Genomic DNA, 12,898 nt, shown 5'->3' on the forward strand with positions numbered 1-12,898 from the left:
GTGTCCATTAGAAATATCTGGAGATGGGCCTGCCTGTCAAGACCTAGGTGTAAAGGACTTGCATATCGCACATTTACCGTGGACGCACACCTCCACCAAACAGAATTAACATTTTTTATGGGGCACAGCATCCATACATAAGGGTCAGTGTTTGAAACCAGGAGACTTAGAATGAGGCATCCTGGTACCAGGAGGAAAAATAAGCAATCTGCTCGTAAAAAGGAACCTACTCTGAAAAATCTACCACGGTGGTGCCAATTGCCATAGTAATGAACTGTAAAATCTGTGGCCACGCTGGACATTGCTAGGCAAACAACTCTGATCTCAGGCACACGGGATGCATGCGCGCCGTAAGTGGAATACGTGTATGGACAATCACTCAAAGGAGAACCCAGGAATTTCTGCTTTCTAGCCCTGAGTTTAATTCCCCAGAATTTCCTCCTTTATCACCATGTTCGGCAAATCTTTTCAGCAATCAGTAGGAGCCATGTTGGGTATCATTCTTCCCCCCCCTTTCCAGTGCTAGTATCCAGCTTTTTAAAGACTTCTTGGGTCATAAACAGTCTGGTTGTGGCCCGAGGCCTCATAACATGCAATAAGACAAGCATGAAATGGAGGAAATGAAAAAATCAGGCCCCCGTTAGTCACGTAAACAAGTGGCCTGAATTTGAGAGCTACTGAGCACAGGACCCTTGCAAGTGGAGGTGCGCAGAGTCTTTGAAAATCAGAGCACAGATCTAGGTGCCTAAACATGGATCTGTGCGCCTTGCTCTGGGCCCCTGTGCTTGGAAGCGTTGGCCTCAAGCACTCCGTGACTCAGTCACCTCCTTTGTAAAATAGGGGCTGGGGACCATGGAATACCCACTTTTGTAAAGTGCTTTGACAGCTGCTGATGAAAAGGGCCGTATACGCCAAGAGCCACAGGTATTGTGACCATGAGTTCATTAGTGGGGGCTAGAAAGTGGGCAGATGAGGACGGTTGACACTGACATTATCTATTGGGAATAGAATTTAAATAAAATAAAATTTTAAAAAGAAAATATATATGATAAAAGAACACTACGAAGGTTGCGCTATCAAGCCCGTTTATGTGGCCTGTGCAACATTAATTCTGCTCCCTTGTGCACATTCATTATAAGACCGTCATCTACAGGACCGCTGGCTCATTCAGTGCACAGGATGAACAGCTGGTCGGTATTTTTTTCATATTTCTTTTAGTGACCCTTGCCTTATGTACTGGACACCAGCCAAAGCCTGCCCTGAATACTGCATTATTCATTTCCTCGTGGTCTTTTCTGCGGTGCTCATCCAAACAGCATCTGAGAGACTCTCATACTTTAATGGAATTTATAGCCATATCACCGCTGTGAGAGAAGAGGAGCATGATAGGAGGGAGGTGATTTTACCTCTCTACACTGCACTGATGAGACCCGTGTGGGAATAACTGCACAGAAATCTGGTAGCGACATTTTAAAAATGATGTTTAAAAATTGGAGGCTACAGAGAACATAAAAGAAGGGGAAAGATGAGATGTGGGAAACGCCTGACGGTGCGAGGATGATGGAACGCAAACTGTCTTGCTCATCAGAAATAAGATTGAGAGGTGACTTGGTTACACTGTCCAAGCACCTTCATGGAGAGAAACTGCCAGATACTAAAGGCAGAGGAAGGCATAAAAAGAACCGATAGCTTGAAATTCAAGACTGACCAATTAGAAATAAGGCACAATTTATTAACAGTGCAGGTGATTAACCACTGGAGCAGACTCCAAAGAGACTTGGTGGATATTCCATCTCTTGATGTCATCAAACCAAGCCTAGATGCCTTTCTGGAAGGCCTTTATGCTCTAGCCAAACATAAGCTATTGGGTGAAATACAGGAGTAACTGGGCAAAATGTAAAGGCCTGTGATATTCAGGAGGTTACAGTCTCCAATTTTTCAACATCCTTTTAAAAATGTCGACACCAGAACTGTACACAGTATTGGTCTCACCAATGCCATATACACGCAAGTAAAATCAAATCCTTACTACGCCTGCTTGCTACTCCCCTATTTATACATCTAAGAATTGCATTAGCTTTTTTTTTTTTTTTTTTTTTTTGCAATCGCATAACATTGGGAGAGCGAGTTGAGCTGCTTGTGCACTACGACCCCCAAATCCTTTCCAGAGCCTCAGCTTTCCAGGACACAGGCCCAGTCTGCAGGCACAGCCAGCATTCCTTGTTCCTAGATATATAACATTGCATTTGGCTGGATTACAAGGCATTTTGTTTGAGTGGGCCCGGCTTATCAAGCTATCAAGATCGCTCTGTATGACTGCCCTGTCCTTGTCACTATACATCGCTCTCCCAATCTCTGTGTCATTCACAAATTGTATCACCAGTGATTCCATGTTTCACTCCCAGATCATTGATGGAGATGATAAATAGCATCAGGCCTAGAATTGATCCCTGTGGCACGTCACTAGAAACACTCCCATAAAATGTTGATTCACCACTGACAACAGCTTTCTGAGATCTGTATAACACCCATTGTTTCATGTTCTCTGTGTATATATATATCTTCCTACTGTATTTTCTACTGCATGTATCCGATGCAGTGGGTTTTAGCCTGTGACAAAGCGGGACTGTTCTTAATGTTTCCTCTGCATAATGTGGGGGTGCCTCAGTTTCCCGTAGGCAGTTCTTAAGTATCGATGTGGTGGGATAAGGGTGTATGATGGTTGCAGAGCCCTAGAGGGCAGGTGTATGCAGGGGTCTGGACACAGAGAATGGCCGACACCCTGTTTCCTGGCAACGGATGGCCTGGGCCCCCCTGCAAGGTGAGAGCTGAAGGGATGGAGAACAAAGGAATCTGGTGACCTCCTGGCCTGGGAAAGGGACAAAGCCCAGAGAAGGAGGGGCTGGAGGGGGAGTCAGTTTGGGGCTGGCAGGGGATGACGAGTGAAGTGCAGACATGATTGTCTGGCTCACTGCCCGCCAAAATGGACCCGGCTGAGGGATCCTGTTCTCTACATCTACAAGCTCTGTGTTAGACCACGTTCCTGTTGTCTAATAAACCTTCTGTTTTACTGGCTGGCTGAGAGTCATGTCTGACTGCGGAGTTGGGGGGCAGGACCCTCTGGCTTCCCCAAGACCCAGCCTGGGAGGACTTGCTGTGGGAAGCGCACAGAGGGGCAGAGGATGCTGAATGCTCCGAGGTCAGACCCAGGAAGGTGGAAGCTGTGTGAGCTGTGTGTCCTGAAGTCAGGCTGCTCACAGAAAGGAGACTGCCCCAGAGTCCTGACTGGCTTCGTAGGGAGCAGTTCCAGAGCATCCGATGATTTGAGCTGTAGCTCACGAAAGCTTATGCTCAAATAAATTGGTTAGTCTCTAAGGTGCCACAAGTCCTCCTTTTCTTTTTGTGAATACAGACTAACATGGCTGCTACTCTGAAATACATCTACACAGTCATCTTCATCAACCAAACTTGTAATTGCATCATAGAACTAAATCCGGTTTGTTGGACCAGACTGATGCTCCATAAAACCACGCTAGCTGGCATTAATAACATTCCTATCCTTTAAGCCTTCATTAGTTGAATCCTGTATCAGTTTTTTTGTTACTTTGCCTGGAACTGATAGACTAGCCGGCCTGCAGGTTTCCAGGGTCATGGCACTTGCCCCTTTTGACTACCGGCACAACATTAGCATCCACTCTTCTAGAGTGTTCCTTATATTCCAATATTCATTAAAAATTAGCATCTGCGGGCCAGAGAGCTCCTCAGTGAACTCTTTTAGGAGTGAAAGTTATCTGGACCGGCTGGTTTAAAAATGTTTCTCCCTAGTGAATGTAAAATACTTCATCATCCTCATGTGATACGATTAGATCATCCTGCATCTTTACAAATACAGACCAGAAACAGCTATTGAACATGTCTGCCTTCCCACAGAATCACAGACCCGTAGGGCTAGAAGGGACCACAAGGGTCATCTAGTCTAACCCCCTGCCAAGACGCAGGATATGCTGTGTCTACACCATCCAAGACAGATGGCTCTTCAGCCTCCTCCCAAAACCCTCCAGTGAAGGAGATTCCACGACTTCTCGAGGTGTCTGGTCCATTGTCCTACTGCTCTGACACTTAGGAAATTTCTCCTGAGATTTAATGATTTTCTGCATCATTAACAACAATTTAATAACTTCACAGAGTTTAAGTCGAAAACAGCCACCAGCTCACGCAGTCCGACCTCTTGTGTATCACAGGCCATTTCAAAGCCCAGATACCCCCGTGATGTGGCACAAAGTGTCCTTAAACCAGTCGCAGTCCCTGAAGGGGAGGCGAATCTGCACTGGAGGAGCCGCCTCCTGCACCCTCTTCCCCCCGCTGTGTCAGGAAGGGGGAAGGGCATGTCAGCCATGTGGTGGAGCTGACCCCCACAGTGTGACATCTTCTGCCAGCTAAAGGCCAGGGGAGGTACTAGGGCTGCAAGGAGGCAGCTGGGGCTAGAAAGGCAGCAGGTCCAACCCCCTTACCAGTGATGAGTGGCCATCACAGACTGCAGTTTGCCCCTGAGAGAAGGGGCTAGATGACGACTGGCAGTAACCATTGAGGCAAGGTGGATATAGGGGGGTTGGGGTTCCCCTGAAGAGGTGAGACCCAGAGTGTGGGGACACTGCTGGGGAGGGCAGTACCCGAAGGTAAGGGGCACTGTGGTCTGGGAGGGATGTGGGGCCTGAACTGGAGGAGATAAAGGGACTGCAGAGGGGCAGGTAAGGGCAGAGGAGAAACTGGCCAGAGGAGGGCACTCCTGAACTGAAGCTAATTCCCAGACTGACCAGCTGGAGGCGCCATGCCAGTGAGTTGGCGGCTTGCTACAGAAGGCCAAAAAAGAATTTGAAGAACAGCTAGCCAAAGACTCAGAAAGTAATAGCAAATTTTTTTTTGAAGTACATCAGAAGCAGGAAGCCTGCTAAACAAGCAGTGGGGCCCCTGGAGGATCGAGATGCTAAAGGAGCACTCAAGGCCTTTGCGGAGAAACTAAATGAATTCTTCGCATCGATCTTCATGGCTGAGGATGTGAGGGAGATTCCCAAACCTGAGCTATGCTTTTTAGGTGACAAATCTGAGGAACTGTCCCAGATTGAGGTGTCATTAGAGGAGGTTTTGGAACAAACTGATAAACTAAACAGTAATAAGTCACCAGGACCAGATCATGATACTCACCCAAGAGTTCTGAAGGAACTCAAATGTGAAATTGCAGAACTACTAACTGTGGTCTGTAACCTATCATTTAAATCAGCTTCTGTCCCAAATGACTGGAGGATAGCTAATGTGATGCCAATTTTTAAAAAGGGCTCCAGACATGATCCCAGCAATTACAGGCCGGTAAGCCTGGCTTCAGTTTTGGGCAAACTGGTTGAAACCATAGTAAAGAACAAAATTGTCAGACACAGAGATGAACGTAATTTGTTGGGGAAGAGTCAACATGTTTTTTTGTAACGGGAAATCATGTCTCACCAATCAACTAGAATTTTTTGAGGGGGTCAACAAGCATGTGAACAAGGGGGATCCATTGGATATAGTGTGCTTAGATTTTCAGAAAGCCTTTGACAAGGTCCCTCGCCAAAGGCTCTTAAGCAAAGTAAGCTCTCATGGGAGAAGAGGGAAGGTCCTCTCATGGATTGGTAACTAGTTAAAAGATAGGAAACAAAGGGTAGGAATAAACGCAGTTTTCAGAATGGAGAGACGTAAATAGTGGTGTCCCCCAGGGGTCTGTACTGGGCCCAGACCTATTCAACATATTCATAAATGATCTGGAAAAAGGGGTAAACAGCAAGGTGGCAAAATTTGCAGATACAAAATTGCTCAAGATAGTTAAGTCCCAGGCAGACTGCAAAGCGCTACAAAAGGATTTCACAAAACTGGGTGATGATCTCCAGGACCCAAGAGTCCAAACAGATCTTCTGCCATGCTGGAAAAAGTTGGGTTAAGCATTCCACAAAAGGTGAGATAGATGGAGAAGGCAGATCTAACTTCAGAGCTGTTTCTGTGTTGTCTAGTATATGTAGGCTTGGAAAAATTACATTTATATTGGTGTATGTTGGCTAACATCAATTTCACTGTGTAGGCAGAAGCCAACGAAAAAATATTTCCACCAATAACAACAGAAATTTACAGGTAGGCAAAGTAAGAAAAATGCTACTTCAGAAATTATTGGAGTCAAAACCCAGTGATTTTTGAATTAGGCTTGTTGTACATGGACTAGCAAATGAATTGTAAAACCAGTTAGGATTTGAGGATTTAAGGACATTTACTTTGTATATTTGGACATGTGATGTTTAACAGTTTATAAAGCTCTAACTTCTTGAATCTCAACTTTTACTGTCATTAAATAATTGTCTGACCTCCCCATAATTTTTCGCAAGTGTGGAAAAAAATGCTTAAAATAAACATTGACATTATCTTTCAAAATGATATAAAAATAGAAAGTGAATTCTGCCAAGCCTAAATATGTCCTCAGTCCTAGACACAGCGCCTCCTGCGGCGGAGGCTTCAGAGATGCAGAGGGGAGGCTCCCTAATGCCCCTGCAAGGTTTGTCTAGCTTCCCTGATGCCTGGCTCTGGATTGTATTGTCCCTGAGAACAGCTGGAACTGGAGGCTGACAGCCCTCTGACGGCAGGCTGGCTCCAGTCCGAATGCCTGCCTCCTGCCTTGAGGGCCCTTCAATTTTTAAAAACCTCATCAGCCTTGAAATGGAAAAGTCACAGCTGTGGCCGAAGACCTGCTTTCAGTGTCGGAGACATGAAAGGACGCCATCAAAGAGTGCTTTGACTCCTTCCAGCCCTTCTTAAAGAGTCCAAGGAACTCCTGCCTATTTCTCTCTAGTATAAATTGGCCCAAGAGGTCATGTCGGACCAAAGGAATTGTCCTACTGGATCAGACCATCTAGCCCAGTAGCCTGTCTCCGACGAGCAACACTGTAAAATGCTTCCAAGGAAGGTTAAGAAACCCATTAATAGACTATTATGGGATAACCTGTCCAGTGGGGAAGTTTCTGTTTCACTCCGCTCACTGGTTCTTCCTCCTTCTCTTCTAACCTGCAGAAACCACATTTCCCACTACCACATTGCAGGGGATACGTGAGCAGGAGATGGGATGCCGCCACAAGTTTCTTTCCCTTTTTAAGAGGTGGTGACTTCGGCTTGGGTGGACACCTCTTTCATGGTGTTACTGAAGTGGGAGGCCCAGGTGGCCCACCAAGGGTAGAGTACCCAAAATAAGGAATTTGCCCGGGATAAGGCTTCTGTTCAAGAACAGTCCAAGGACGTAAATAAAGCTCAGACGGAGTCCCTGGTCCTCTGTCTGGCTCTCTGTGAGCAGCAGGAACTGAACTGGGTGTAACTAGCTTTTCTCAGATCTAAGAACTCCAATGAACCAAACTCGGCCACAGTCAAAATAACAGATCCCATAGATGTGATGCTGGCACCAGTCTGACCTAGAACAGAGACTCATATGGCACCAAAGGTGCGAAGGTTTCAAGGCAAGTGCTGTAACCAACCACACAGATCCAATATTATTGTAGGGCAGGTCTCCGGCCTGTGTTACGCAGGGGGTCAGACTAGATGATCACCGTGGTCCCTGCTGGCCTTGGACTCGAGGAAACAGGGAGTAGTTCAGGCTCAACACGGATCATGAAACTTGGACTCATAGTGGCTTGGCAGCTCCTTTTCTAAAACTCCCCAGTTCGCTGTCTTGTGTATCCATCCGATTATCCCCCCAGCACCTTGTGTCGGCCTGTGTGTTAACACAACACCCAGCGCCCTGGGGTTCTGATCATCACTGGGGGCTCTGGGACTGAATGTCATATGAATACTAAATAATAATGTAAAATGTTAACAAAGCTTCTGTATGCTTCCCATACCAGGTAACTCAACATCCCTGACTCAAGGGCTGGGCTCCCCAGACAGGATGTCTTGCTAGGCCCCAGCTCCAAACATGGACACACAAGCCCTGTCAGTGTCAGCCCCTGGTCAGAGGGTTTTTTTTTTTAACTGATCGGTGTGGCTGGATTCTGAGCGTCTGTTTACACACCAGCATAGAGGGTAATAAGATTTTCTTCATTCTAATACTTAACTATCTATACAGCAGAATTAGGAAATAATACCACAGACGTTCAAGTTTGGTTCGTTTGTTTTTTAAACAAAATCAGGAAATTCCACATACAAAATTGTCGTGACGGCAGATAGAAGGCAGAGCACAGCTATCTACTGATTGTCTCTGACCTTCTGCAGAAACTGCTGGAGCCTCCGGCGCGGCGCTGGAGGAGTGCAACACGCTGCATCAGCTCAATGCGATACCTGGCCGGAAGCCCCAGTACTTGTGATATTTCAGACTGTTCCAGTAAATGTCCTGTGGTGACCAATCCTGCACTGGCCTCCAGGAGAGGGGCTGGGTGCCATCCAGTGGACCATTTCTATTTCTAACCTCAATTATTATTATGATTCCTGGTCAGTGGCAGGGGACATTGTGACACCCTGGCACCCCATATTCACCACTGTCATAGAATTAGGCTGTTTTGTACAAAGTATGCCTTGTGAGGTATCCTTCTAGAAGTCTTGATCTGTTGAACGTTAATATCCTGGTGGATTGTATGTGCTGTCATTGTATGTGACGTTATGAAGTTTTGCTGTGTGTGTGTGTTACTGAAAGATGTTGTGAAGCTAGAAATGCCCTTTCAGAAATATAAAGGGAAGGGTAACCACCCTTCTGTATACAGGGCTATAAAACCCCTCCTGGCCAGAGGCAAAATCCTTTCACCTGTAAAGGGTTAAGAAGCTAAGGTAACCCTGCTGGCACCAGACCCAAAATGGCCAATGAGGGGACAAGATTCTTTCAAATCTGGAGGGGGGGAACAAAGGGTTTGGTCTGTCTGTGTGATGCTTTTGCCGGGAACAGATCAGGAAAGCAGCCTCAGAACTCCTGTTAAGTTAGTAAGTAATCCAGCTAGAAATGCATTCGATTTCCTTTTGTTTAAAGGCTGGTAAAATACGCTTTGCTGGATGGAATGTATATTCCTGTTTTTGTGTCTTTTTGTAACTTAAGGTTTTGCCTAGAGGGGTTCTCTATGTTTTGAATCTGATTACCCTGTAAGGTATTTACCATTCTGATTTTACAGAGGTGATTCTTTTACCTTTTTTTTAATTAAAATTCTTCTTTTAAGAACCTGATTGATTTTTCATTGTTCTTAAGATCCAAGGGTTTGGGTCTGTGTTCACCTGTACAAATTGGTGAGGAGTCTTATCAAGCCCTCCCCAGGAAAGTGGGTGTAGGGCTTGGAGGGATATTTTGGGGGAAGACGTCTCCAAGTGGGCTCTTTCCCTGTTCTTTGTTTAAACGCTTGGTGGTGGCAGCATACGGTTCAAGGACAAGGCAAAGTTTGTACCTTGGGGAAGTTTTTAACCTAAGCTGGTAAGAATAAGCTTAGGGGGTCTTTCATGCGGGTCCCCACATCTGTACCCTAGAGTTCAGAGTGGGGAAGGAACCTTGACATGCCCACAACTAGCCTTTCACCTACAACAATGAAGAAGCTAGACAGTGCTAATGGCCCATCAACAAAAAAAATGGCCATGGAAAAGACTTGTCCTCACCAGGGAACGCTTCAGACAGCCTATGGATAATGGCTGCCATAACTCATCAAGCATGCCAGGGCATGTGACTAGACCACATGATACTGAACTCCATTTTGGTGCCTGTATTTTTCCACAAACTGGGCTGGGAACTTGGCTTGGAACAAAGGGGTTCCCGCCATATAGAAGAAACTATAAAAGGGGGAAGTGACGTCACCAAGAGGCCTCACTCCCTCTGCAACTCAACACCTGGAAACACCTTAGAACTGGGGGAAGTGCTGGTCCCAGGCTGGAAGAGAGGATTCCTTCCTGTGTACAGAACATCTACAAATTGCTTGTACTAGCTAACAGACTGAGACACTGTTTGATTCAAATCCTATCTAGTATATTAGGCTTAGATTGCATTTTTTGTTTATTTGCTGGGTAATCTGCTTAGATCTGTTTGCTATCACTTATAATCACTTAAAATCTATCTTTCTGTAATTAATAAACCTGTTTTATGTTTTATCTTAACCAGTATGTTTTTGAGTGAAGTGTTAGGGAATCTTAGCTCTGTTAACAAAGGCTGGTGCATATCTTCCCCACATGGAGAGGGAAGCGGACTAATTAATGAGCTTGCACCGTACAGATCCCTGACCGGCGCAAGATGGAATAATTCTGGGTCTATACTCCAGTAGGGGTGCAAGGCTGGGGAGCTGGGAAATTGGCTGGTGCCTCCACTGTTGGTCCATGAGTGGCTTAGGTAAAGCACTCAGGTAACTCAGCTGGGGGTGTGGTGTCACCTGCTGTCGTGTTGGGTCATGGTAGAGCCCCAGGGCTGGCTGTGTGTCATCAGCAAACGCAGTGTGAGAGGCCAACCCAGCTGAATAGCTAGGGGGCAGAGCGGCTCCAATAGCTTCCAGGCTTCACCCCAGGGCACATCCCATCACAGCCAAGTCAGCCTGTTTCCTGACTGGTGGAATGAGAAGCACATAGTTGCTTGCATGTCTTCCCTGGCTGCACTGTCACGTTTGGAGAAGCTGGAGGGTTCACTGGAGGAGCCGAGACAGGAGGCAGATTCAGAGATTTAAGTCATGAGTAAGGGTAAGATTATGTCATGGAGCTCACGGATTCCATGACATACAGAGACCTTTGTGACATTTTCCAGCCCCAGGGTGGTGGGCCAGAGTGGTCAGCTGGCGGGGGCCCTGGAGCTCTGAGCCGCTGTGGGCAGCAGGGGGCCCCCACAGCTCCGAGCAACCGTGAGCAGTAGGTGCTGGACACCCTCCTTTGTGCAGTAGTGCTCAGGCTCTCATCTCCTCCACTCAGGCTCCAGCCCTCCCCTACCACGTCAGCCCCCTTTTGTCACGGTTATCTTTAGTAAAAGTCAGGGACAGGTCATGGGCTTCCTTGAATTTTTGTTTATAGCCCATGACCTGCCCCTGACTTTTACTAAAAATAACCGTGACAGAATCTTAACCTTAGCAATGAGCACACCTAGCTCTGAAAGCACCTTACAAATGAAGGGCTCTTTTGTTTAGCTGTGTGCCCTGGGGCAGCACAGAAACATGCTGGCCAGCATTTCCTCTCTCCTCAGCCTCTGGGGCTTACCTCAATCAGAAAGTCTCCTGTGCGAAGTCCTGCTTTCCAGGCCACACCTTCCACATCCACTGACTCCAGGTACTGGAGCGCTGGGAAGGCTGGCGTCGGGGTGAACTCCTCAATTGGAGTCTCGGCTGAAAGAGAAAGAGCGAGCCCCATTTAGCAGTACGCAGCAGAGAGGCAACAGAACATTCAGTGACGTCTAGAAAAAAGCTCTCCAGGAGCTTAGCTGGCTCAGAGACCAAGCAGAGGTGTCTCTACTGAGCACCTGACCCGCTTCTCTTGCAGAATGGTGATTTAATGCTTATTTATGTACAGTCATTTCCGTGATGTTCATCATCACAGAACCTGCTAATGGCCCCACAGAGCCACATTTACCTCACACAGAGAGAGTCACATTCATCCTCCACAAGATGCCCCACAGCCATTCACCCCAGTCCCTCCTCCCAGAGCCACGTGCAAAACCAAGAAATACCTACAGAAAGAGGGTCACATGCTTACTTAGACTTTAACCACATGGCTGGCTAGGAATTACGTCCCCCAATATACATGAAATTTCCTCCCCACAAACCAACCAAAATCACCTTCCAGCCTCCACCCCCTGCTCCCTTACATCCCACCCTCCACCGACCCCATCTGACTTCGCTGTCCAGCCACGGTGAGTCATTTTGCCTAGGAGGTACTGGGAACCATCACTCGGGGGGAGAGAGGGGGAGGAGATATGGATTTCTCCCTTGTGTGGAGCAGTGTGGGGAGAAGGTGAGGGTATGCTGTCTGACCCCCGTAAAGAAGACCGTTGCAGGTATCCAGGAACAGAGAAAAAAATACCACCTCCAGGAATGCCATAGGGCAGCAGTTCTCAAACTATGGGTCAGGACCCCAAAATGGGCCACAACTCCGCTTTAATGGGGTCACCAGGGCTGGCGTTAGATTTGCCGGTGCTAAAGCCCGAGCCCCACCGCCCAGGGCCAAAGCAGAACCCCCACCACCTGGGGCTGACGCCCGAAGGCTTCAGCCCTAGGGAGTGGAGCTCAGGTTACAGGCCACCTGCCTGGGGCTGAATCCCTTGGGCTTTGCCTCCGCCCAGGGTGGCGGGTCTCGGGAGGCCTCAGGCTTCAGTCTCCCCTCCTGGGGTCGTGTAGTAATTTTTGTTGTCAGAAGGGGGTCGCGGTGCAATGAAGTTTGAGAACCCCTGCCATAGGCTTTAAAGGCAGCAAAGGCCTTGGCTGGGCTGCTGCTGCCCGCCTCACTGGGATCTAGGTCCCTGATGGAGAAACAGGGACTTGCCTCAGCTGGATCACTCCTCCTAGGCTCTGGCTGCTGCTGGTGCAGTCTATGGCTGCCAGGGGCTACCCCTGACTCTGTGGGAATTTCTTTCTCCCTCAGCTCATGTGGCTGGGGCAAGACTGGCACATAGGAACATTGGACATAGGGCTGGAAGGGACCTTCTGGGTCATCGAGTCCCATCCCTGCTGTCATAGGCAGCCCATCATACCATCCCATTCATAAACCTGCCTTAAAAATAGCTAGGCCTTTTGCCCCCCGCCCACTTCCAATGGGAGGCTGTTCCAGAGCCTCCCTCTGATAATGGTTAGAAGCCTTCTGGTTTTCAGCCTGAATTTATTCATGGCCAGTTTATCCCCACTTGTGCCAACATTGTCCTTTACTATGAACAGCCCTTCCCCCTCCGTGGTGTTTGCCCCCTGATGCA

At 47.6% G+C, this 12,898-nt stretch overlaps 1 protein-coding gene across 1 annotated transcript in view; it reads right to left on the minus strand.

Moving 5' to 3' along the window:
* Nucleotides 1–12,898, minus strand: part of SHANK3 (SH3 and multiple ankyrin repeat domains 3) — a 667,177-nt gene that overhangs the window by 56,395 nt on the left and 597,884 nt on the right. Inside the window, exon 15 of the mRNA XM_077807959.1 lies at nucleotides 11,197–11,321. Coding sequence (XP_077664085.1) covers nucleotides 11,197–11,321 — 125 coding nt within the window. The remainder of the gene's footprint in view (nucleotides 1–11,196; nucleotides 11,322–12,898) is intronic.

Source organism: Eretmochelys imbricata, chromosome 1 (genome assembly GCF_965152235.1).
Source record: "Eretmochelys imbricata isolate rEreImb1 chromosome 1, rEreImb1.hap1, whole genome shotgun sequence".
NCBI classification, from domain to species: Eukaryota; Metazoa; Chordata; order Testudines; family Cheloniidae; genus Eretmochelys; species Eretmochelys imbricata.